This window comes from Camelus dromedarius, chromosome 23, assembly GCF_036321535.1.
Source record: "Camelus dromedarius isolate mCamDro1 chromosome 23, mCamDro1.pat, whole genome shotgun sequence".
NCBI lineage: Eukaryota > Metazoa > Chordata > Mammalia > Artiodactyla > Camelidae > Camelus > Camelus dromedarius.
The window spans coordinates 3239844-3267656 of record NC_087458.1 but is presented as its reverse complement, the minus strand read 5'-3'; the positions used below and the strand labels follow the sequence as shown (position 1 = coordinate 3267656).

Here is a 27813-nt window from a genome sequence, read left to right as displayed (position 1 = left end):
GGAATCCAGACTCCTATACCTGCCTGGCTATAACAAGGCACCCTGCTCCCCAATTCCTCTGCCTGATTAGTATCAGAAGAAGCCAACTAAAACAGAAAGTTTAAATAAGATTCAGAGTCCCAAATGTCCAAGCTTTAATGAAAAAGCACTAATAATATCAAGAATGAGGGAGATCTTGAACTGAAAGAAAACAGACAACACCTAGATGACAGAGACGGTAGAATTATCTGACAAAGATTTTAAAGCAGTCATTATAAAAATGTTTCAACAAGCAATTATGAACAAGCTTGAAAAGAAAAAAAAATAGAAAAAAAGACCAGCAAAGAAAAGTTCCAGCAAAGAAACAGAATCTATAAAGAACTAAATGGAAATTTCATAACTAAAATGTAAAACAAAAACAATACCTCAATGGATGGACTCAACAGCACAGTGGATGGGACAGAGGAAAATATCGGTGAACTGAAAGACAGACCAATAGAAATTACTCAGTCTGAACAACAAAGAAAACAGAATGGAAAAAGAAAGAGAAGAGAGTCACAGAGATTTGTGGGATTATAACAAAGGATCTAACATTTGTGTCATCAGATTTCCAGAAGGAGAAGAGAAAAAGAATAGGACTGAAAAAAAAAAAAGTACTAAAAGGAATAACGGCTGAAAACTTATATTTAGCAGAGGATAAATCTACAGATACAAGAAGCAGAGAAAACCCCAAAGAAGATAAACCCAAACAAATTCATGCCAAGACATTATAGTCGAATTGCTGAAAACTGAAAACAGAAAAAATATTTTGAAAGCAGTGAAAAATGACACCTTACCTGTAGGGGATAAACAATTTGAATGACAGCAAATTTCTCATGAGAGACATGGAGGCCAGAAGAAGTGGCATAAAATTTTTCAAGCACCGAAAGAAGACAGTAACCCAGGTTCCTATATCCAGTGAAAGTACCCTTTAAGAATGAAAGGGCTACAACTCAACAACAAAAAGACAAACAACTCAATTTAAAGATGAGCAAATGATTTGAAAAGAATTTCTCCAAAGAAGGTATTCATTCATTCAGCAAGTACGTGCAAAGATGCTCAGTACCATTAGTCACTAGGGAAATGCAAATCAGTAACACAGTAAGATACCACTTCACACTTTCCAGAACGGCTATAATTTTTAAAAGGGAAAATAACAAGTGTTGGTGAGGATGAGGTGAAACCGGAACCCTCATACACTGGTGGTAGGAATATAAAATGTTGCAGCTGCTGTGAAGAACAGTTTAGTGGCTCCTCAATGTGTTAAATATAGAACAAAACCAGTCATTTCACTCCTCCAAATATATCCCAGAGAACTGAAAGCAGATACCAAATACTTGCACATGCCCACCCATAGCAGCATGCTATTTACAACAGTCAAAAGGTAGAAACAACCCAAACGTCCATCAATGAGTGAATGATTAAACAAACTGTAGTGTGTGTGTATATATACTGGGATATTATTTGGACATAAGAAGGGATGAAGTACTGATATGCTACAATTTGGTTGAACCTCGAAAACATTATGCTAAATGAAATAATCCAGACATAAAAGGTCACATGTTGTATGATTCCATTTATACAAAGTGTCCAGAATGGGCCAATCCACAGAGACAGAAAGCAGATCCATAATTGCCAGAGGGTGGAGAACGACTTCCTTTGGTACAGGGCTTCCTTCTGGGGTGATGAAAACATTCTGGAACTAGACAGTGGTAATGGTTGCACAAAATTTTGAATGTACTAAATGTACACTTTAAAATGGTTAAAATCGTGAACTTTATGGTATGTGTACTTTACTACAATTTGGAAAATTAGTAAAGGGGAAATCTGAGCAAGATTTTTTTGTAAATACAGACAAAATTATTCTAAAACTTATGTGGAAAGGCAAAGGAACTAGAATAGCTAAAACACATTCTGAAAAAGAAGAATTAAATGGGAGATATCAGCTTCCCATTTTCAAGACTTATTAAAGGGCTACAGTAGTCAAGATGGTATGGTACTGCTTCGCACAACTTGTGTTTGGAATGATCCTATTGTGTAAAATAAAGGCATTTATATGTTCCAACAACAACAACAACAAAGGAGGGTATGGTACTGGCAGAAGAAAAAATATACAGATCAATGAAACAGAACAGAGAACCCAGCAGTAGACTCGTACAAATATGCCAACTCATTTTTTTTTTACAAAGGTTCAAAAGCAATTCATTGGAGAAAGAACAGCTTTTCCAATTACATTGCTGAAGAAACTGGACATCCATGGACAAACAAACAAACAAAAACCAAAAGCAAGCTAACAAACAGAACTCTCAACCTAAGTCTCACACCTTATACAAAAACTAACTCAAAGCGGATCACCAACCTAATGGGAAGTATAATACTTTTAGAAAAATCTCTTCATGATCCAGGGCTAGACAAAGATTTGATACCAAAACCATGATCAGTAAAAGGAAAAACCAATAAAGTAGACTTCATCAAAATTTACTGTTTGCTCTTCAAAAGACCTGTTATGAGGCTGAAAAGACAAGCTGCTAATTGGGATAAAATATGTGTAATTCACACACCCAACAAAGAACTGTTGTCTAGAATACATAAGAACTCTTTACTTCAACAGTATAAAAAAATTCAATGAGAAAACAGTCAAAAGACATGAAGGAACATTTCCCCAAAGAGAATAAACAGATAGCAAATAAGCACATGAAAAGATGTTCAGCATTACTAGCCATTAGGGAAATACAAATTGAAACCACAATTAGATATGACTACATACCCATTAAAATGGTTGAAATGAAAAATAATGACAACCTCAAATGCTGGTGAGAATAATGCAGAGAAACCAGATCACTCATACACTGCTTGTGGGGATGTAGAATGGTACAGCTACTCTGGAGAAGTTCATTTTTTAAAAACAGTTTAATTTTTTTAACTATGCAATTTTCACATGACCTAGCATTGCACTCCTGGACATTTATCCCAGAGAAATAAAAATTAATGTTCATACAAAATGCTGTCCACAGATGTTTACAGCAGATCTATTAACGAAGGCCAAAAATTGGAAACAAGGCAGATGTCCTTCAATAGGTGAATGATTAAACAAACTGTGATACATGGAATACTACTCAGCCATAAAAAGGAACAAACTATTGATAAACACACAACCTGGATGAATCTCCAGAGAATTATGCTGGGTGAAAAAAGCTAATCCACAAAGGTTACATACCGTAAACTGTTTATATAACATCCTTAAAATGACAAAATTATGGAAATGGCGAATGGATTAGATGTTAAGGTAGAGATGGAGATGGGAGGGAAATGAATGTGGTTGTATGAGGGATCCTTGTGATGGAAATGTCCTTTATCTTGACTGTATCAGTGCCAATATCTTGGTTGTAATATTGTGCTATAATTTTGCATGGTGTTACCATTGGGAGAAACTGGATAAAGGGTACCTGGGATCTCCCTGTATTATTTCTTACAACTGCTCAACTGCTTGTAAAGCTATAGTTCTCTATCTCTCTCTCTCTTTTTTTTTTTTTTTTTTTTTTTTGATGTGGAGAAGGTAATTAGGTTTGTTTGTTTGTTTATGTAGGTTCTGAGGATTGAACCAGCCATGCATTCTACCACCGAGCTATACCTACCTCATATAATTATCTCAAAATAAAAAGTTTAATGTATATTTATGGATAGAGTCTCAGTTTTGCAAGATGAAAAGAGTTCTGGAGATTGGTTGCACAACGATGTGAACATACTTAATACAACTGGGCTGTACACTTAAAAATGGTTAAGATAGTAAATTTTGTTATGTGTATTTTAAAAAAACAAAAAAGTTTCATTTTAAAAAGTAGGAAGATTTTGCAAACAAACAAAAACTAGAATTGATTAGGGCTAGAGAAGAGGTAGTCTCTTCCTGGGAATGGGAAAAAGTGCAATTAATTCCACCAGAGGAAGTGAAGAAGCATTAGCATGACTGCAGCACCCCAGCGAAGCCAGCATTAGAATTCCTGGCATTTAAAGTTTTACATTGGCTGGGGATGCTGAAGGCACCTGACAGGGGAGGGGAGGCAAGAATGCTAAACGCACCAGACTGGGCAGGACATTCCCACTTTGCCCCTCCCACAATGTCAGTAAGGCCCCACTAGAAGCACTGAAGTCAGCTTTACACTCAAGGTCCCTATGACACACCTCAATATGTTTTGAACCCTAATCTCTCCTTTTTTTTAATTTTATTACTTTCACTGCCTCTGCTCCATACTTACCAGTTACTCACATTCACCTTTACAATCAAGAAAATAATCCCTTTTCCAGATGTTAGAAGCTCTGCAGCTCCCGTGGAGATTAGGAACTTCTGATGGCTGGCTCCATCAAAATAATAATTTTTTTTTTAATAGTGTGCTTAATTCTTCACCTGAGGGTAAGTGGTCAGGATGTTGCACCACAAAAGAAGCATGAAACACAAAAACACTTTACAGCAACAGAATTGAGTTCTACCCAAATAGTTAACCGTGAGTTTTCGCCTCTATAAGACCTCAAGATAGAAATGAATATAAACCAAAAAAGCAAAACAAAATCCTGTTTGAGGAAAGCATCGTAGGAACTTGTTTGAAAACTCAGAGATTTTATGAAGAATGCACTAACCATTCTGTCTCCAGGCTGCTGTTCTAATCTACAGATCCTAGACTTGAGCTGTGACATTTCTAGCCTCCAGCCAGCCCTACCCACTACAGACTGAGACCCCCAATCTGAACCGACAAAAGCTAATTCTTTACTATCCATCCTGTTGCTACTGTTTGTCCTGAATTCAGTGGTTTTCGTATACTGACAGACTTGTTGGTTTGTCTCGTCTGAAGTCAAGGGGAGATTCTGTCAGCAACCATGGACCTCTCAGTTTATTCCTGGACAAGTTTTTCCTCCAAGTGCATGGCTTGTCCCTATACTTGTGACACTAAATGTGCAAAGATATCTAGTTATACCACCTCTTAAATTTTCTCTAATTGTTTAATACATTGTGCAATTTAAAAAATCTGAACATACGGCTAGCATATACTTAAGCTCAATGTTTGGTGGAATTTAAAGTAAATAAAAACAGTATAAAAACAACAAAACAAAACACAACACAAAATATAGGACATATACTGTAATGGATAGTGTTCAGCAACTTGATTTTCAGAACTGCTTGATGGCCACAGTAGACTTGCTTCAAAGGCAATGTAAAATAATCTTGGAGCTGGAAAAGAAGAATCTGCCTATGGTTCCGTTATTGCTTTGAGCTACATATTGACTGACTTTCTCAAGGTTAATTTAGCAAGTGTCTACCTTGCTCTTACCACTGTCCCCAGTAAAGGCTCCCAGACTAGGTGGTGGCTAGGATTTGGCAGTATCACAGTGAAGAATCACCTCTTGTCTATTTTAACACTCTAGTAAGAGGTATATATTTCCCCAGGAAATTATGTTAAAATGTCAAGGACACGTATTTGAGCATCTTTCTGAGGATAGGGCTCTTATTGCTTGTTAGATTTACAAAAGGAGTTTGTGATCCAAAAAAAGTTAAGAACCATTAATTTATAAACTCTCAGTCCCAAGTAATGACACTGCCAACATCCTAATAAGTTCAACAAAAGGAAACCTATCTTTTTCTGCACTGGCGGTCTTTGATTTTAGAAACATTTTATTTTGGGAACTCTCATCTTAATACAGGAAATTGCAAGCACTGCTTTCTTCACCTTTGCAGGAATTGATAAAAAAAAAAATCAAATGTGTGGATAAAGGTGGTATAAAGAATGTGTCTTTATATAGTTGCTCCAAATGGGTAAAATGGAAAAATTCCAAGCTACAAAAAAAGAATGCCTTTTTATTTCATTTAAATTTAAACTCACACTTTCAAAAACATTTGATTTACTTTTATTTTAACTTTAATTTAAATTTGAAGTAATCTGCAAAAAAAAAGCCTCACTTGTAACCAAGAAAAAATATAACAAACAACTAACCTAAAAACAGAAAATTCAAAAGCTACAGAAAAGACAAAATATATAGCAAAACGCAAGCTAATATAAATACTGTAATTGAGCATATATTTCCTTTTGGGTTTCTAAACAGTTAAAACAAAAAGAGAAAGAAAATGAGTTATATAATTCTCACTGCTTCTTAAAAGGAAATATATCAAGCTGCCCAAAAGGGCAACTTTTATTATATGGTGAATTTATCAAATAGGCCCTTATACCTATATCAACTGAATACTGTAATGGCCACCACTGGGTTTATCTGAAAAGAATTTGAAAAAGTATCTTGTTTTCTTTTTTTTTTTAATTGGCACAAAATAAAAGGCTATGAAATTACTGTCTTCTATTTTTTTTCCAGCATACTGTTAGAAGTTAGGGGTTTAATTATGTAGTTTAAATGAGTGAAACACTTTAGAATTCGGTTGAACTCCTTAGGTACATAAAAGCTGGATGCCAGGCTGTTTCTGTTCTTACACTTACTGATGGGCCCATTCTCTTAGCCAGCACTCTAATCTGAAGATCTAGGGGTTGTTTTCTCTGTTCTACTCTCGCACATCCTTGTCTAAATCTGTACTTTTTCTGTTTCCCTTGTCATACTTTAAACTCAGCCACTTTTGAACCTATAAAAGACATTATAATGCAAAGAGTATTGGCTTCTGCGTCAGGTTAATCTGGACCTGAATTAGGCAAACCTTGGGCAAGATGGTCCTCTGAGCTTCAGCTTCCTTATCTGTAAAATAGGGATAAAAATCTACCTCTCAGGGTTGTAATAAGGATTAGAAATATCATCATGCAGCTCACTCCGCATAGTATCTGGCACCAGCAGATGTTCAGCAATGCTATTATTTAAACTACTTTTAGTATCATGATTAGCCTTGTCCAAGGTAGACCTGTTTTTATTGTCTCATGACAATTCTCCCTACCCATTTCCAAGACTTCCCCCTTATTGTAAAACTACCATAATACCCTCTTGCTGCATATCTCCTGTCAGCTAACCTTGTCTGTGCTTTCAAAGATAGCTCCACCCTCAGCCCCTCAGGTGGGATTTTTTTTTACCTCAGCACAAACAGTATACAAATTATCCAGCTCATTCCACTACCTTCCCTGTTTCAGCTTCTTTACAGATTCTGAACACTGAATGAGCAAGTAGTAACTTAAAACTACAATATAAATGACGTCAAAGGGGTAAGGGAGATAGGTCTGTAAATGGAATGGGAAAGATCAAAAGACCTGAACCATGCTCCGAATCATCCTGAGTGTGCAACAAAGAGTGAGTGACTATCTTCTAGAAGAGCAGAGGAACTTTTCCTATCAAGAGCCATAGACTAAGAGAAAACAGACTAAGGCTTTATAAGAATCACGAGAGAAGTAATCTTATCTACTTCTAAAAACAGGCATTGTCAAAAGTAGTAACAGTTAGTCTCAAGAACAATATCAGAGCATCAGGAAGTCCTGTAGCTTTACCTGAGACAAGACTGACCATTTCTCATTGTTTCCATGGCCACAGTCACAGTCCTGAATGGCTGACTCTGCTTCCACTCTTCCCCTACTTCCAAAATCATTTTCTTTCGTTCGTTTGTTCTTTCTTTCCTCCTTTCTTTTTAATGGAGGTAGTGGGGATTGAATCCAGGACTTCATGCATGAGCTCTACCACTGAGGTATATACCTCCACCCACCAAAATCATTTTCTACAGAGCAGTGAGAACTACCTGATTTTTAAATTTGGATTATGATATTATCATTGTGTTTTGATTTATACTTCTGTTTTTCTCCTTCTTTCTTGTCTTCTTTTGAATAATCAAGTTTTAGCCTTATTTTGTTACTTTTCCATATTACTTTTTTTATTGAAGTATAGTTGCTGTACAAGTTACTGTTGTACAACATAGCAATTCACAATTTTTAAAGGTTATACTCCATTTATACTATTACAAAATATGGCTATTCCCCCATGTTGTACAATATGTCCTTGTAGCTTACTTTATACTTAATAGCTTATACCTCTTAATCCTCTACCCCTATGTTGCTGCTCCCCTCTTCCCTCTCCCCACTGGTAACCACTAGTTTGTTCTCTATATCTGAGTCTGCTTCTTTTTTGTTATATTCACTAGTTTGTTGTATTTCTTAGATTCCACATATAAGTGATATCATACAGTGTTTGTCTTTCTGTCTGACTTATTTCACTTAGCATAATACCCACCAAGTCAATCCATGTTGTTGCAAATTGCAAGATTTCATTCTTTTTTATGACTGAGTAGTACCCCATTATATATATTTATTTTGCTATTTTAATTCCTTTTTTTTTTCTCCTCTTGGTTTAGAAATAACACACTCTATTTTTTTGTTACTTTGGTACCTACCCCCACAATTCATAATTATTAAAGCATAAATCCAATCAAATTTGACACTCAAAAACAATATGAGAAACTAAGACAGCTTTAATCATAATTCCTCTACTGTTTTATGTGTTATTATTGTGTTTTTCACTGCCATTAAGCAGTCATTTTTAAAATACGGCAATTCTTTGTTTAGATTTAGATACATTTATCTCTTTGTTTACCATTCCCTCTCTCATCTTCATTCATTCTTCTTTGCTCAAAACCATCCTTTCTGTAGTAAATATTTTAAACAGTAACTTTATTTTTTAAAATTTGTATTTTATTTCTTTTGGTGGGGGGAGGAAATTAGGTTTACTTATTTATCTGTTGTTAGAGGAGGTACTGGGGATTGAACCCAGGACCTCATACATGCTAAGCATGCACTCTACCACTTGAACTATACCCTCCCCCCTTAAACAGTAATTTTAATTAGAATTTAGAATTTATTAGTGGTAAATTCCTTCAGGTTTTGGATCATTTGAAATGTTTTACCCATTTTTAATTCTGGAATAATATTTTAGCTGAGTGTAGAAGTCTAGGTTGACAATTATTAACTCTCAGCTTATTAGACCCACACCACAACTGTGTTTGGAACTAAATAGAGACAAGACCACTCTGCAACCACAAAAATGTCCAAACATTCCCTCTTAACATGGGTAGTTGCTACTTTTTTTGTTATTTTAACCAATTTTGTCTCCAAACCCTCTTTAATCTTTCTGCATCCTAGATAGAAATTTAGATACCCAGTCATTGAAATACTCTTTCTTTTTGACAATATTCAATCCAAAATTGGCCCTTACTATTTTAAACTCTCATTCAGAATCATCCAACAGAAGCCTCGTCTCTACAAAAGGCAAATTCTAATTTCCCCTACTGAAATGATCCCACAATTCCACTGCAGCACTCTCTCCCTTGCTGCAGCAATAAATCCAATTCTTTTTTACCTCGGAAATAGATGAGATTTGACAAGATATTGGTCAAATTTCTTCAATAATCTCAAAGAGCCCACAGATGGCTTCCTTCTTTAAAATTTTACTATGGGTATTTTCAAACATTTACCGAAAGAAAGAGACTTATATAATGAATTCCTGTATCTCCATAACCCAGTTTCAACAATTATCAATTCAAGTTTCAATCTTATTTTATCATTACCTCCACCTGGTTCTCCCTCATCTTGGATTATTTGGAAGCAAACCCCAGCTATCATATCTTTTCATCTGAAAATATTTCAAGATGTATCTCTAAAAGACAAGCACTTATTTTTTTAAAAATACCATTTATCACACCAACAACTTTAACAATAATTCCTTATAAATCATTAAGGATCCAGTAAATGTTCATCAACATTCAAGTTCCTCCAACTATCTCATAATTTCGTTTTTGTTTTCCTGAATTAGAATCCAACAAAGTTCATACTCTGCAACTGTTTGATGTCTCTTTAAATGTATTTAGTCTATAGTTTCCCTCTCCATCTTTTCTTCTTCTTCTTCTTCTTCTTTTTTTTTTTTTTTTCCAATTTATTAGTTGAAGAACCCAGGTCACTTGTTCTAAAGAGTATTCCCACAGTCTGGATTTGCATCTCTGAAGCATCACTTGATGCCTCCCACGTGTCTTGTAAATAGATAGTAAGTTCTAGACTAGTGGTTGATAAGACTCAGACTGAAGGGTTTTTTTGCAAGACTACTTCATAGGCAGAACTGGGTATTCACCTATGATCAGGAAGACACGTTTGTTTCTCCTTTTGTGATGGTTAACAGCTATTGTTATCATTGCCTAGATACATTAATTCACTACGAGTTGTAAAATGTTGATATTGTAATTATGCCATACCTTCTTCATTTATTTGCTGGAAAACTTCTATAAAGAGAAGATTTCCCCTCATCTTCAGTTCCCCCAGGAAAACTAGGATAAATGCTTGATTCTTTCCAGTTTCAAAATAATGAGTTGTTCCCATATCATTCTCCAACAATGACCAATGAGGTTTTTATTTTTAAGTATCATTGTGAAATCACAGATTTAAGCATATCTAATATGTTTAGGTCTATTGCAGATAGCATCTATTTTGACACTCAAATTGTCCCATCTTTGGCCAGTGGGAACTATTCTAGTTGCTTCTAAGCCTTTTGATACAATAGTCATAGTCTTTGAACACTTGCTTGCTTTGGACAATTCCTGTCCCATATCTGAAATCAGCCATTTCTCCAAGGAATTTTTTTAGTGCAAATGGTATTTAGATAACTCAAATTGGACACAAGGGTGTTCATTGCTACTGGCTTATTGTTTCTAGGCCTTTTCAGGATAAAGTTAGGGAATGTTTTCAGATAAAATACACCATGAGGTCTTTATAAACTTTAAGTATATGTTATATATAAAAGTGTAACTATGACTTATACTTCCAATTTAAATTCAGAATTATAGAGTTTTTACTTAATTTCATCCATCATAAATCTGTTATCTTTTTCTTCCACATCAAAAATCCTGTTTCATAAAGACTCATTTGTTTTATCCCACAATACCCCTACAATGCTTTCAGAATAACAATACCAACACTACCACCAACAATATGACCGCTTTAAAATATTTTTGCACTCCTCTTTATTCTCAGACTATATCCCACTTGGGATGCCATGGTCAAATTGCTGTGTTTTAAAGTCACTTGGATAGTTTGGTTTGGGTCATTTTACATTTTTGTAGTAAAAGCCCTTGTGATATGGTTTCACGTGGTGGAGAGAAAAGCTAAATTTTCCAGATAATATGTGTAACAAAGAGAAGAGTACTGTGTAGGCCTCCGGATTCTGAATTAAATGTGGAGTCAGTTAATGCAGATAGATGCCTTAGGGACACTATTTGAAATCAGCCTTTGTGTCAATTTCACTTGGCAAGTACTAAGAGATGAGGATGTCTGATGCCTACGGCTGCAAAAACAGGACATCACTACCTTCCACTGTCTTGAAAGGTCACAAGATTATGTTACTCCATAAACGTATCTTTCTGAATCTCTTTTTTTCCCTCAGTTTATCTCCCTAAGTTCCTCTCCTCTATGGATTGATATCCTTCAAAAAATTCTATCCCCATCCCTGCTTCACCTCTTTGCCTTTGCTAACAGCTCCTCGTTGGTACAGTGGTTAGTATCCCTGCCTGTCTCTTTGCCTTTGCTAGCCTCCTCCTCCAGCAGCTCAGGAGGTTATATTTTTGTGTGTATGTTTGGGAAGAGGAATTGCTACATAAATGAAGGGAATGAAAATGGAGAAGGCAGGGGGACAGACAGCTGCAAGGATCTGAGCTGGTAGAGTGAAATAAACCCTCATCCTAAACAACTCAGAGCTCAGATTTCTTCTCTAGACAGCTGGCTTCTTTAGTCCTTCTGAAATACTCTGCAAAGAGTGGGGAGGGGCTGTGAAATACCTCTGCTATGGACCTTATTTAAATTCAGCTACCTCCTAGATATGCTCTGTAGAAACTAAATACAGTATTCAATACAGCAGGGATGAGGGTGGTGAACAAAAGTCACACAACTGTTCACTCTAATTTTTAAAGGCCAGGAGCTCATTATTGACAATGCTGGAGGGCTGCCTGGAGTAGGCAGTGACTAGAACTATATAAGCTTGAATTGGATATCTGATTTGCTTATCATATTTCTGCCCTACCTCCCCCACTTGGCACCCTATACTCCATATTCTTTCTAATCCTCCTGCCCTCCCCAGTCCCCCTATTCCCACACCCTACCCCCACCAACCTTCCTGGAATTTTGGACTTAGCTATTTTTAAAACAGTCAACTCAGTAGCCACCTCCCTCCCCTGCTCAGCTGTCCAGCACTCCGGCCAGCCATATACTCCCCCATCCCCCCACACCAGACCTTCTCTGGTTCCCTGACCTCAGTGAGATTGCAGCCGGTCCGGGGAACTGGGGGAGACATGAAGAACGAGACGGGGGATCCCCTGGCTGGAGCTGATGGACAGAGTAGACAGTCATGGCTGGAGAATTGGATATCAGACTAATGTCTGACCTCTGGAAACAGTAAGTCAAAATGAAATTACAATTCCTTTAATAAGCTTTTGGATTGAAGTTAGACCTTCATAAAATTATGACACTTACTTGGATGTCTCTGGTGCAAAAGCTAGGATCTCTTCCCTACCAAGTTGCCCCAATCTCCATTTCTTCTTCCGTCTTATTTCCTTCTGGCTTCTGGCCATTAGAAGTTTAAACCCCCTCTCTCTCCTGAGAGTCTTAGTTCTCCTTACCTTGTTACCTCAAGACTTCTGATGAAGTCTCCTTCTCCAGGAGGAGCTGCCCACATCTCCTATTCTGTGGTTTTCTCACCAACGCGAAATTTAGCCTCAGATGATTAGTCACTGATACCCTTCTACCCTGCCCCCACTTAGCAGTGCCCTTCACATTGGACTTCCAAGGGTGGGCGCTACTCCTTGTTGTAAATGACTTCTCCCCACAACTCTGGTCCCATCATTCTATTCTCCCTTCTGCATGACTGTCTCTCAGTCATATCCTTACCCCAGGAGAGGGTAGTTTGGCAAAAGGAGATAGCCCCTCCCCAAGCCCCGTCCTCATCAAGACTGAAAACTTCTAAACTTGCAAAGTGAAGATTAATGGAAGGAGTGGTTCTGCAGTCGGGTTTGGAAAACTATAAGAACTGTTGACTCACAACAAACAAATATTGATCTGCATGCTTGGTTTGCATCCCATTATTCCACGAGAGAGAGGGATTGTAACTGCAGCTCTCTAGAGTAAATAAAAGAGACTGGTTCCCTTTTCATTTGAATATTGATGTTCTAGAGAGGGGGTGGGTCTACCACCCTAACTCCTTCTTGCTTAAAATTCTGACACAAAGGAGGAAAAGAAATGAATGACCCCTAGAGGTCTCCCCTCCTAATGGAGAGGGGCAAATAAGAGGCATGTTTCTGAAGTATTTTCAGATCCTAATTCTACTGAGGAGCGCACTGATCTATCCACATGATTCCTCTTTTTTTTTCTTTCTTTCTTTTTTTTTTTTTTTTTTTTTTTTGCCATTTCTGCTGTGTGGTAGCTCAGAATGGGGCAATACAGTGGACTCTGCCTCTCTGCCTCCCTGAGTCCACTCAACCTTTCTTCCGCCCCCACCTAGGGGTATTGCATAAGGGACCGGAAAGTGGCCACAAGAGCAGGGCACAAAGGCTTAACAGGCACTTCCAGTTTGGAGAGCCCCATTCTCCCCGAACTTCAGTCTACTTATCTTTTTCTTGATCGCACCAGATTCTCTTCACATCATTCTGAACAGTCTTCAACTCTTCTCTTTCCCCATGCCCAGCCAAATTTCTTTTTTCAGTCCCTTACAGGACGTCCGGTCAAAATTCCCTAGGTAGGAGGGTCATCAGCTGGAAAGAACCGGAGCCTGGGGGGACCTGGCGGGCTAGGTATGGGGGACCCAGGCCAGTCCCCTAGTGCCTGGTCCCCCCATGGCAATCCCCCAACTCTAAGCACTCTCACTCTCCTGCTGCTCCTCTGTGGACATGGTAAGGAAGGGTTAGGGAAGGGTTTGGGGAATCTAGAGGGTAGACTGTTATGTAGGGGTGGCATGCCAGCATGTGTGAGTGAGAAGAGGTGGGTGCAGAGGCGCCGCAGTCACTTGCCCCACTCTCAGATGGGTGTATTTTATGTCCCACCCGGCTTGGGAAGGGCGCTGGGAAGCCCCGGTCAACAAGCAGGAGAGATATAGCAGGGCTTGCACGTTTTCAGCAAGACTGAACGCGAACAGGGCTCGGAGGCTGGGGGCTGGGGGCCGGGGAGGGCTCTCAGCTGGGTTTTAGGAACGGCTGCATTCCCTGATGGGATCTGGGAGAGTCATGATAGAGCAGGGACCTGGGGACCATCTCACAATCCTGTCTCCCTTCCGTCCTCAGCTCATTCTCAATGCAAGATCCTCCGCTGCAATGCTGAGTATGTATCGTCCACCCTGAGCCTTAGAGGTGGGGGTTCGCCTGGAGCCTTCCGAGGAGGAGGAGGAGGAGGAGGAGGAGGAGGAGGAGGAGGAGGAGGAGGAGGAGGAGGAGGAGGAGGAGGAGGCGGAGGAGGAGGCGGAGGAGGAGGAGGAGGAGGAGGAGGAGGAGGAGGAGGAGGCCGGGGTGGAGGGGTGGGCTCCAGCGGCCTCTGTCGAGCCCTCCGCTCCTACGCACTCTGCACTCGGCGCACGGCCCGCACCTGCCGCGGGGACCTTGCCTTCCACTCTGCGGTGCACGGCATCGAAGACCTGATGATCCAGCACAACTGCTCCCGCCAGGGCCCCACCGCCCCTCCCCCGCCCCGAGGCCCCGCCCTGCCGGGCGCCGGCCCGGTCAGGTCCTCTGGCCCTCCAGCCCCTGACCCCTGTGACTATGAAGGCCGGTTTTCCCGGCTGCACGGTCGGCCCCCAGGCTTCCTGCACTGCGCCTCCTTCGGGGACCCCCACGTGCGCAGCTTCCACCACCACTTTCACACGTGTCGTGTCCAAGGAGCCTGGCCCTTGCTGGATAATGACTTTCTTTTTGTCCAGGCCACCAGCTCCCCCGTGGCATCGGGGGCCAACGCCACCACCACCCGGAAGGTCAGGGACTCAGCTGCTCCTCCAGACCCTCTCATGGTCACCCCCGGGTACCTCTCCCATGCCATTCCCACTGTTTCATAGCAATGCTCCCTATTCCCTTTCCTCCTCGACTACTTCCACATCTTGAATCACTCCCTCCCACCCAACACTTGCTCCAGTAAATCACTTCCCCTCGGTGGGAATTTTGCTCCAAAGCAGAAAACACTGAAGAGGAAGTTGGGGAGAGGGAAGCTGAGCCCTGGGTTGAGGAGTTACAGAAGGGGAGCTTCTTCTCCTGTGGGAGTCTCTGAAATTGAGACCAAAAAGGAGAGAGGGGTGGAGCAGGGTTGAGGCAATACTGGAACATAAAGAAGGGATCGAATTGTGAGGACCATGACAAGCCTTGCATCTCTGCTGGGATCAGATCCCTGCATAGGTAATGAGGCCTGATAAGTGGAGGGGGATGCACAGCGCCCCAAATAAGCTGTTTTCCCTCTTGCCCTCACAGCTCACCATTATATTTAAGAACATGCAGGAATGCATCGATCAGAAGGTCTACCAGGCTGAGGTGGACAATCTTCCTGCAGCCTTTGAAGATGGATCTATCAACGGAGGTGACAGACCTGGGGGCTCAAGTTTATCCATTCGAACTGCTAACCCTGGGAGCCATGTGGAGATCCAAGCTGCCTATATTGGCACAACTATAATCATTCGGCAGACAGCTAAGCAGCTCTCCTTCTCCATCAGAGTAGCTGAGGATGTGGCCAGGGCCTTCTCAGCTGAGCAGGACCTGCAGCTCTGTGTTGGGGGATGCCCTCCAAGCCAGCGACTTTCTCGTTCAGAGCGCAGTCGTCGGGGAGCTATCACCATTGATACCGCCAGACAGCTGTGCAAGGAAGGGCTACCAGTTGAAGACGTTTACTTCCATTCCTGTGTCTTTGATGTTTTAATCTCTGGTGACCCCAACTTTACTGTGGCAGCTCAGGCAGCTCTGGAGGACGCCCGAGCCTTCCTGCCAGACTTGGAAAAATTGCATCTCTTCCCCTCAGATGCGGGGGTTCCTCTTTTCTCAGCAACCCTCCTAGCCCCACTCCTTTCTGGGCTCTTTGTTCTGTGGCTTTGCACTCAATAACTAGGCTAGCAATCCTGTGACTGGCTTAGAAATGATTTGGGGATAGAGATTGACAAGGAAGAACATAAAGAATCACTGAAGGAAACAGTGGGGGACTAGAAGACACATGAAACAATGACATTTATCTGGAGTAAGGTAAGGCTGCAGTTCAGGCTTGAAATGATCACAGAATAAGGATTCTGGGCAAGGTTTCTGCATTCCAGACCTCTGTAGGGGTTCTTCACCAATTTTCCCAGTCTTGTTTATAATAAGCAAATTGTTCCAGTCCATCTACTCCTGAGATCACCCCTACAAGCTTAGAGGTTATAAGGGTCCTGATGATCAGTAGAAAAATTAAGGGTTGAGACTTTCAACAGGGAAGAACTGAAAGAGAAAGACATGATCATAACCCATCAGAAACTCAAAATCTAATATTTTCTCTTGGAAGATGGAAAGAAGAGGAAATGACAGGGGCAAGAGTCTGTTTGATAAGCTTATGTGGGTAAGATGTGTTCTGCTTTCTTGGTTCACAAATGAAGCAGGGGTTGTCCGGACCTTTGGGGAAGGGAATCTCTGTCTTTGGAGAGTGCCACAGACAGGAAGGAAGCTATCATCCCCACCCCTAATTAATTTGTTATTAAAGCTATAAATTATCCACATCCTCCTCTGTTGCCTGCATTGAATCTCTTTACAGACACTTGAAATGGAATAAAGGCAAGGTGTTCACTCCACTGAAACAGAGCTCAGAAGTATCAGACATTGCTTCTGCACTCAGGAAGTTTACAGGCTATTAGGGAGACAAAAACGGTTTCATATGAAGGAGTGATGAGTGTGTAATTATTCACTAAATTCTGTGGCACTATGAACTCAAATGGGAAGATGATTGATGCGAACTCAAGAAATAATTGGTAATAAGAGGTAATAGAGGACATGGGATTTGAAGTGATCTTTGAAGACTGGGTAGGAATTGAATTAAGGACCTTCCAGGCAATGGAAGCCATGTGGAACTATGCATAGATTCATGATTCAGTGAGGAAACCAGCAAAACTCAAATGAAGTAGACAAGAAATAATGAGACAGACGGGTAGACGGGCAGAGGCCGGATTATAAAGTGCCTTGAAAGAGGGGCCAAGGAGTTTAAATTCAATTAATAGCTAACATTATCAAGAGCTTATAACCTGCCAGCCCATGTTCTAAACACTTTTAAATTATTAATTCACTTAATCCTCACAACTCTTTAAAGAAGGTCAGATTATCTCTATTTTTAGATAAGGAAACTGAGGTACAGGATGATTAAGCCACTTGCCCACAGTCACACAGCTAATAAACGGGAGAGCCAGAAACTGAACCCAGGCAGTGGGGCTCCAGGGCCTGGGCCCTTACCCACGGCACTGTACTGTCCGGGGAGCAGCCACTGAAGATTTTGGTTGCGGAGCCGCGCAGGGAAGGGGAGTTGCATGCAGTGGCCGCCACCACAAAAGCTACTTTCTTCTTCTGTCACATGGAACCCAAAAGACAGAGCTGAGGAAAGAGGGGGAAAGGCCCCAAATTAAAGGGATCTAGCTGGTCGAAGAGAAGACTGAAAACAGAAGCTGTTCTAGCCCAAGATGTTTTAAAGTAATAGTGCTCCTCGGAACTAAACTATGAAGAGGGTAACATTAACATTCAGCATCTTCCCTGTTTCTGGTGTCAGTCTCCCCTTCAGGCACTCCATTCCCTGGGGCCTGCCCCCACCCTCCGATACATTTGTGCATTTACCCTATCTCCTCCCTCTCCTCTCGGTCTCACCCACCTGACTATACTCCTCCAGAACACATACAGGCACCGGCCAGGGCTTACCAGACAGGATGTCCTGTCTGGTCTGCTATTTCAAATTTCTTTTGCAATTCTTTATCCCCTATTCCTGCCTTTCCACTTTCTCCAAGGACCCCAGCCACTCTGCCATTCCCTCAAAGCACAGTCTCTGTACTTTATAAAAATGACCTTTAGCTAATCTAGAAAACAAGCTGTTCTAATGGAAGAAAATGGGAGGAAGCATACCCATTGCTGTCTTCACTTACAGATAACTTAGGCATTTCAATTCAAAACATCTTTTTTAGAAACTGCTCCTTATATGGGTTCTCTCAGCTCAAAAGAGCATGTACCTTTATGCCTCAGGTGGGAATTTCAAGTAACTTAAGAAGAATTTCATAGCCAGTTGGTGAGTAGATTCTTTTATGGCACCTGTCATGTAACACTGCTTCCTTTGCCCTAACTTAGGGTTAACCCTATTACTAATGGACTATTTAAAAATGGGTAACTCAAAATAAACACACGAAAAGATGCCCAACATAATTATTCATTATGGAAATGCAAATCAAATTAAAACCACAATGAGAAAACACAACACACCCACAAGGATAGCTAAAATTAAAAAGACTGACAAAAAAAAAAAAGATTGACCATATTAAGTAAGTGTTGGCAAATTGTGAAGCTCTCACATGCTACTGGTGGGAATGCAAAATAGTACAACTGCTTTGTAAAATGGTTTGGCAGTTTCTTTAAAAGTTAAGTATACCCTTAGCATACAATCGAAACAGTCTACCTCTAAGTACTGAGCCAAGAGAAATGATAATGTGTCTGCACCAAGACTTGCATACAAATGTTCGTAACAGTTTTGTCCATAATAACCCAAAATTGAAAACTGGAAACAACCCAATGTCCATCAACAGGTGAATGGATACATGAATTGTGGCAAATTCATACAACAGAATAGGCAGAAGAAGAGGATGACAGGGCAAAGGGAGAGGACATTTAACTATTTTAAACCCTCTCTTCTACCCTTAACACAAGGACCTTATTCCTTCCTCCAGCTTGTCATTCGCAAGGTCAGAGACCATAGAAAGGACATTTTCTGGTTTAAAAACACCAACTCTGTGCCTCGTAGTTTTGTCTTTCCACTCCACCAATAGTCAGCAAGGTGGCGCTGGTGACCAAAAAGAATTACTCAGTGGAGGTGGGGCAAGTCTCCAGAAAAAAAGAAAATTAATTTCTTTGATTATCTGATATGTTGACCATTTGAGAGAAAACATTAGTAAGAACTTAACAGAACTGTCATTTCAGAAATAAGCTGAAGACAGGTGCATAATAAATTACTTAATTATAATTTCACAACAAAGGGTTGTTTGAACATGAAACAATCAAAATACACTGCTTGGCTCCACAATTGATGTTATTTACACAGTAATAATCATGTCAGCACTGACTACTGATATGACTACTGATATGGCCAAAATTGTGATGATAACTCTATTGGGAGGATAAGGTAAGAGGGAAGGGAAGGTAGGGATACAATGTGATATAAGATGCTTAATATCCGACTTACTGTCTAATATTTCTACATTAAGAAATAAAAGGAGAAATATATAATTTACAAATATGAAGTAAACATCAGATGAGAAAGCTGAAATAATTGGAAGAGATTATCTCAGTAGAGGGAACTGATGACTGCTGTTTTTGTGTGTGTAAGCTTTAAATATTGTGTGATTTTAACTATATTTTGTTACATTATTTTGATTTTAAAAAGAGATGACATTTCCACTTTGGCCAGTCTTCAGCCTTTCCCCTTAACTTCTTATACTTATGGCCACCTTAACCCATTTCCCAGATCCACCCAACCTCCTCCTTATCCACTTCACCCCACCGGGTGTTCTTCATGGAAGGTTCCTTCCCACATTTCTTCTCAAGGGAGCAGAGATAATTTCCACAGTCCAGTAATTACAGTTCTCAAAATCAGTGCCAAGAAGCTGCACCAACACTAAGAAAGGGAAAGAACATTAGAAAATAAAATTGAAATTCTCCAATTTTTCTGCCTACTCCCAAACCAAATTTACTATGTAAATAAGTTACATAGGTTTCCTGAGATAAAAATCTGTGTGTGAATGGAGGGTGGGCTTTGAGAAAGTGAAAGAGAAGTCAGGAAAGATAACAGGGTTCTGCCTCCACTGCAGGGCTATTTTGGAATCATTCTTTGCTACTGATTCAAAGAATATATATATATATATATATATATATATATATATATATATACACACACACATATTTTTAATTTAAGTACAGTCAGTTTACAATGTGTCAGTTTCTGGTGTATGGCATAATGTTTCAGTCATACATACACATACATATATTCCTTTTCATATTCTTTTTCATTATAGGTTACTACAAGATATTGAATATAGTTCCCTGTGCTATACAGTAGAAACTTACTGCTTACCTATTTTATATACATTAGTTAATATTTGCAAATCCCAAACTCCTAATTTATCCATTCCCAACCCCCTTCCCTGTAACCATAAGATTATTTACTATGTCTGTGAGTCTGTTTGTTTTATATATAAGTTCATTTGTGTCTTTTTTTAAGATTCCACATATAAGTGATATCATATGGTATTTTTCTTTCTCTTTCTGGTTTACTTCACTTAGAATGACGATCTCCAAGTCCATCCATGTTGCTGCATGCTTTTTTATGGCTGAGTAGTATTCCATTGTATATATATACACCACAGCTTCTTATCCCAGTCATCTGTTGATGGACATTTAGGTTGTTTCCATGTTCAAAGAACTATTATTTTTAATATCAAGGGTTTTGTATAATAGGCCTTTGATACAGTACTTTTATTCTATTTCTACCTCTCAGGAACTGGTTAAGTCAGATTTTTAAAAAATTAATGTCTCTTCATCCTGCCCTCCACCCCACCTCATCCCAGCAAAAAACTGAAAGGTCCTTTGCTGAAACTATAATACCTGAAACAGAAAGGGTCTGCCATGGTTTAATTTTCTCTTTATGGAGGTCACTACATGTACCACAACCAAGCCTACAGACTGGGGATGATGTACCATCAGTGCTGGAGAAGAGACCAAGGCCAAAAGGATGAGCCATGGGATGGGCTAGATATGCTACACGTTAGCTACTCAGGCTAAAATAATCCTACGGATTGACTTTGTCCCTTCTTTACACTTTTTGAAGCATCTAGTCTATGCCAGGCCACAAGGCAACATGGTTTCTACCTTTGGGGAGCTCAGTTTAGTGTCAAGGAACAGACAGATAAACAGATAAATTATCAATATTCATACTATATAAAAGTATGTCCAGCATGGCGTTAGGAATACAAAGAATGTGACAATTAAATCTGCTTGTAGAAATCAGAGAAATCTTTACAAAGGAGACGACATTTTTTTAAGGATCAGAGATGGTTTTGTGGAAAGATCTTTGAAGCATAAATCAGATGAATTTTGTCCTAGTTGTGAGAACTTAGGCAAGTCACCTGAGCTCTCTGAATCACAATACTCCTTTCTATAAAATTTCCGCCTGCCTGTCTAGTGAGAATCAAATGTTTGTGCAATTGTTTTATAATGCACATGTATATTTAGCTCTGTGCACACTTATAAAATGCTATTAACAAGGAAAGTATTGTTAAATGTCAGTCTGGATAAAAAACAGAACACTGTCTTCATGTGTAATTTCTTCCTCTCAGTTATGACCACCATATTCCTTCCTCTGCTCCTTCTTCTTGTGATCAAAGAATCATCTTTTTCCCTGAGGGGACTGGTCGGGATCAAGTTTCAGGTCTCAGAAAAGCTTCCCTGTGTTTAAGACAATTCTTGGACTAAGGATCTCAACAGTACTTCAATTTACCCACAGGGTGGCAGGGCTGAGCCAACTGGATTTCTGAATTGTGTTAAGAAAGAATTTCTCAGAAAAGGGGAAGCTGGGTTAAGCACAAAATGTCCCATCTCTCTCATGGTTATAAATATCAACACAGTCCAAATTTCCCTCATAAAAAAACAAACCGCCACCTCTCACCGCCTCACCACCCTTGCTCTCATCCATAACTGGGCCATAGGCTTTGAGAAGGGACTGGTTATATGTTACATTATAGCAGAAGGAGCTAAGGTTGAAGTTTAAAGTCTAACACTAGTAAGAAACAATACGAGGAAGACACCCGAGCCCTCCTGGCATTGCTTCTGTCTCCTGTGTGGAATCGAAATTCTTGGCTATGTTTTTTTTTTTCAAAAATCTTTCAAAATAAACTTTAAAAAAAAAAGATATAATACTAGTTCTGAATTAGTGACATATTCTTCTCCAGAAACATATTCCAATCTACCAATTCAATTTATATTTAATAACCTATTTTCTCTACAAAATGTACTCTACAAAATGTACGCTACGAAGGATTCAAAGATTAAAAAGGACACAATTCTTGCTCTCTAGGAATTCATTACATAGGCGAGAAAAGGAAATTTACAAGTAAGTTCCATGTGAGAACCATAAACATGCAATGGAGTATTCAGAAGAAAATGAAATCCTGTTTGGTTGCAAGGTAAGAGATGAGGGGATTAGGAATCAAGAAAGCTTTCATAGCAGAAAAGACACTTGGCTGTCTACTGAAGAGTGGGAAGGATTTCAAAATGCAGAGTTGGGGAGGACAGTCAGGCATTCCAGACAGAGACAAAAGCTAAGCAAAGGCAGAGAAGTACGCATCACGGGAACACTGAGTACTCAGGCTTGGCGGAGGTGTAGGGTACATATTTGAGGACACAGTGGGAAACAAGACTGGAAAGTTTGGCTTCAATATGTGACGGTGTTAAATGCTACGTGGAAGCACTTGAATTTGATTCAGTAAGCAATGGGTTTGGGAACATCATGGGAACAGACAGAACTTAATTGTGTTAGATTATTCTAGTTGTGGTCTATAGATTATAGCAGAAAGATCAGTTAAAAGCTATTAAAATAATCTAGGCAAAAGTAACAGGGACATGAACCAGAGTGGTGGCAGTGGAATAATAAGAGATTCTAGAAACACTGGAAAGATGGCCTCCACAGAATCTAGCAATTGATTGGATGTGGGGAATGTCAGAAAGGAGGAACGGAAAGGCATTTCCTGGATTTTATGCCTTGAAAGTGAGGGAATATATAATGGTCCTATTAAAAGAAACAAGGAGAACTGAGTTTGACCTCAGGGGGAAAGTTCTGAACTCCACCCTGGACAAGTTGAATCTGAGATGCCAGCTGGAGCTCTGGAGACAGGCTGGAGATTTTCCACAAATGATGTGCAGACAGGCAAACTGAACAGCAAAGCTTAAAGAAAGAAAAGGAGAGAGCCAAGGACAAGCCCCTGAGAAAAGCTTTCAGGGGGTAGAGAAAAACGCAGCAAGGGAGAACAGGATAAAGTCCAAAAGTCAAGATAGATATTTATATTTTAAGAAGATGGCAGTTTTCAAATTATACAGGAGTCAAGGGAAATAAGGCTTAAAACACCACTCTGGATTCCTCTGGAAACCTTAAAGGAAACTATTTCAGTGATAGTAGAAGCCAGACTACAAAGGGGCGAGTTTAGTCGAAAGAAAAAGTTGGTATTTCTTATCGTTTTAAGAAATTTCACAGTAAAGGAAACATATGGGGTGATAGCATGAGAAGGGAAATAAATTTTTTATATAGTAAAGCAACTTTAAGAAATATCTTACATATGTGGAATCTAGAAAAAGAAAAGAAAAAAAGGACACTGAACTTACCTACAAAACAGAAAGACTTGTAGACAGAGTAAACAATCTTATGGTTACCAGGGGAAAGGGGTGGGAATAGATAAATTTGGGAGTTTGAGATTTACAAATGTTAGCACTATATATAAAAATAGATTTAAAAAATTTTTTCTGCTGTATAGCACAGGAACTATGTTCAATATCTTATAATAACCTTTAATGAAAAAGAATATGAAAACGAATATATGTATATATGTGCATGACTAGGACATTGTACACCAGAAACTGACACGTTGTAACTGATGGTACTTCAATAAAATAAGTAATTTTTGTAAAAGAAATATCTTAAATGAGTCTACAATAATTCTGAACAAATTAATTTTCCTCCTCTCCCCATCTTTCTAAAGTTGCCCTCTAAATTGGGCAACTCCTGGAACTCCATTCTTTCTTCAACATAGTAGAAAAATAGACCCCAACAAACATGAAACATGGGCTTCCTGATGAGGTTCTTTTTAAAATTGAGGTATAATTGACATACAACATTATATTAGTTTTAAGTGTACCATATGATTCAATATTTGAATATATTGAGAAATGATCACCACAATAAGTCCAGTTAACAACTGCTACCATTTATAGTTACAGATTTTTTTTCTTGTGATGAGAAGTTTTAAAATCTACTCTCTTAGTAACTTTCATGTATGCAGTATAGTATTTTTAACTATAGCCACCATGCTGTACATGACATTCCCATGACTTCTTTATTTTACATCTGGAAGTTTTGTACATTTTGACTCCTTTCACCCGTTTTGTCCACCCCTTACTCCTGGCACTTACCAATCTGTTCAGATGAACTATTTTTAGCAATTAAAGCTAAACTAAAAAAAAAGAACTCTCACAAAGCAAACCAGAGACAAGGAACTCTAGATGAAGTATTAAGAATTTTGGGTTTGGAAAGTGGCTGCACCAGTTACTAGCTGCATGTCCTAGAGAAAGTCACTTAACTAAAATAAGAGAATACATTTTTTTAAAAGACTACTAGAATCCCCTTCAACTCTAAAATTTTATGAGTCTTGCTCTGAATCCTTTACAATGAAGATCGAACAAGATACCAAATGTTAAAGCATTGAGTGGCATGACAATATATTAGAAATAGTATGTACTTTAGATCAGACAGACCTGGGTTCAAGATCTTGCTCTATTTACAAAATCTGTGACTGCAGGCAAATTACTTAACCCTCTGAGCCTGACTTAACCAACCCAACCCTGAGTCACAGGGTTATTGTGAGAATTAAACGAATTAATTTAACCTTAAATCCTTTCTGGAACAAGATGACAGATGAATCTATAAATAAAATACTATTGAGATAATTATGTAAAGGACCTGTGTAAGTGTTCGATAAATAGCAAAAAAGTCACTTTGAACTCTAAGTTCTTATTTATCCGTGACTTGGAGGCATACACAAAGTTGGTCAGTCTCAAATTCCACACTGCCTTTCAGACCTTTATTTTTCTCTAAAATCATATTCCCTGGGGAAAAATGGAACCTGGTGACAAGAGTAAAGGGGAAGTTTACAGAGTGGTGATGACAGTAATGATTAAAAGGACAAAGAAAGGGGTTATTAGGAACCTTGAGTCCTTGGCGTCCTAAACGCTCCGCAGGCCAGAGGTCTGCCGCTAGCTCCCTGTCTCTGACCGGCAACAGTGCTGAAGGCACTTCCCTCCCTGAAAGCTCTGGCTTTACTCAACCACCTCCAGTAAAGCAAACAACAGTCACCACTGGGTTTCCCATTGCCACTGGGATTGAAGACGGTGGAGAAGAGCAGATAAAGGCAATCTAACTTACAAGGCTCCTGGACTTCGCCCTCTGCTATTTCTACTGGACCTGCCCTCTTTCTCCCCTGCACTCCACGGGCGTTTGTGCTGTGTTTTCAGGACAACGGCTTACAAGACTTTTTTCTTCCTTTGACCCAAGAACTGAGCAAGAAGAATCAGAAGGCCCATTTTTATCAGAATACCAGGCTATAAGGTGAAAGGTTGTAAACAACTCTGTCCAGGAGGACTCCATTTCAGAACATGCCTTGGCTACAGGCCCGGTAGGCAGCTGCTGCTGCTGCCAAAGGGAAATCATTTTTTGGCATTTAAGGGAACCCAGGCGTAGCACAGAGCAAACAAGTGGTCTGCACCAAGTTTTGCAAAATGGGAAAGGAAGAAGAAACTAGAGCCCAAGAGAGGAACTTAGAGCAAGAGAGAACTGCACTAATAATTTTTAAAACTCAAAAAGTCAGTACTTCATAGGTGCCCAAGTAACTATCAGCATTCTGTTTTCTCTAAGATGTCCCAAATCATCACCACCCTGATCTATTGTACTCACCTCTTCTTCCAGTCCCTCAAAACCTAGGTAGTTACATGTTACACACTGTTTCACAATACTGACTCATGTATTTTTGATAAACATTTTGTTATTTCATATTTATGTACATTTTCATACCTATCAAACAAAAAGTTCTCCCATTCTCCCAGAAGCCACAAATGGAATTTTAAAAATGACTTTAGTGAGAGCCCCACCTTTCCTGCTCTAGATATTTCAATCAGTATTGTTGACCAACTGAAAACAATTCAAGACTTATTGGTTAACTTTCTTGAACAGGGTGCCACCTCAAACCTACGCATGGTAAGGATCAAAATGTTCCCTCATTTGTTCCTGGAGGTTAGGGGTGTGTGTGTGTGTGTGTGTGTGTGTGAAAGTGCAATGAACAGGCTTCTTCTTGCTGAGAGGGTAGGATTTCTGTATAACTAATGCTTCTTATTTACTTCCCCATCTCAATCTTGGGAACATTGTCTTCTTCTTTCCAGCACAAGAAATGAGGTAACAATCTCCAGCACAGACACGGGAGGGGCTCAGGAATCAATGAAAAGGGAGAAGAATCCCTGTATCTCTGCACACAAGTTTTTCTTACTGCATTTAAGAAGAATTTCTCAGGAGCCAGCTGCTAAGGCATCTCATGGCTAGCTAAGGAAAAACCCATCTGACAGGGAGCCAAATGACAGCACAGGACGAGGAGTCAGGGTCTCTTTTAGCTTGAACTTACCGTGTGCTAGTGACTTTCCTGTCTTTACCAATTTCTAAACAGCTTAGGTAAAACACACACACACACACACACACACACACACACACACACACACACCAACTTTTCACAGACAGCGAAGTGCTCCCTTCAGACAGGAACACGGCCATCTTTCCACTGACACTGGTTACAAAGTAACTCTCCTGCTTACAACTAACTTAAAGGCTGTGAGGAGTGTGCGCAGCAGATTTAGGGATGTATCTTTGATTTAGTTAAGTTGGAGCGGGGCCGAAGACTAGAAAGAGTCCAAGTAGCTCAGGAAAAAAGGGAAGAGTGAAGCATGCCTCTTTTTCCCCCTTTCCTGGAGAAGCCGGGAGGGAGCGAGACTCAGAGCCAAAAGAACACACTTTATTGAAGAGGTAATGAGGTAACTCGGGCAACATGAACAGAGTGTTCCCCAGCTTTGCAGGTAGGGACTGATCTCTTCAGACGAAGGGGATAAGCAACAGGATGTGGACGCGCCCTCACTATTTCCGCTCCAGAGGACCGAGAACAGCGCGGAGGGCTCAGGGGCTGAGGGACCGCGCGGCCCCGCACGCAGCCCCGCATGCGGCCCCGGCCCCGGGGGCTAGAAAGGGAGGGAGGAGGCCAATCAGGCGCACGTACTCGCTTTCCAGTGCTGAAGACAGGTTAAAATTTTGTGACAAGTTCTCTTTTCCTTCACACACAGCCATTTGAGGGGGTTTGTTTGTTTTTTTAAACAGAGGTCCGGGGCCAGAGGCGGACAAAGGGGAGTTGCTTGAACAGTTAACAGCAGCACTCTCCGTCCTCCGCCCCAATCCTAAAGTATTCTTGGAGCTCTGGGATTGTTTTTCACACGACTTGCAATTTGTGAGCCGGGAATAAACGGTCGCCTCTAAATTAATTGCATTGGCAAAGCCTGGCACGAAATTCCCTCATAAGCACATTTTCCTTTTACCTCCAAACACCGGTCCCAGTCCAGAAGCATCCGCACCCGCCCTCCGAAGGCCACGGGCCTCGGATAGATTTTAGGGTCGCCGAAGCCTGCCTTCCTTTGGGCGGGAGGGAAGCAGCCCCTCCGCCCCTCCGCCCCTCCGCCCCTCCGCCCCTCCGCCCCTCCGCCCCTCCGCCCACTCCTCCCAGCCCGGCAGCCGT

General features: G+C 40.2%; 1 protein-coding gene across 2 annotated transcripts; it reads left to right on the top strand.

Annotated features, from left to right (window-relative positions):
• Positions 1–12236: 12236 nt before the first annotated feature.
• Positions 12237–16704, top strand: HJV (hemojuvelin BMP co-receptor). Of its 2 annotated transcripts, XM_010999713.3 has the most exons (4): positions 12237–12404; positions 13708–13894; positions 14282–14961; positions 15449–16704. In XM_010999713.3, the coding sequence occupies exons 2-4, from the start codon at positions 13798–13800 to the stop codon at positions 16070–16072; spliced, it is 1401 nt and encodes a 466-aa protein (XP_010998015.3). In that variant the 5' UTR covers positions 12237–12404; positions 13708–13797; the 3' UTR covers positions 16073–16704. The 2 variants fall into 2 exon arrangements, with proteins under 2 accessions (XP_010998015.3, XP_064333750.1); XM_064477680.1 differs by lacking the exon at positions 13708–13894 and having other exon boundaries at positions 14282–14347.
• The last annotated feature ends 11109 nt before the right edge of the window (positions 16705–27813 follow it).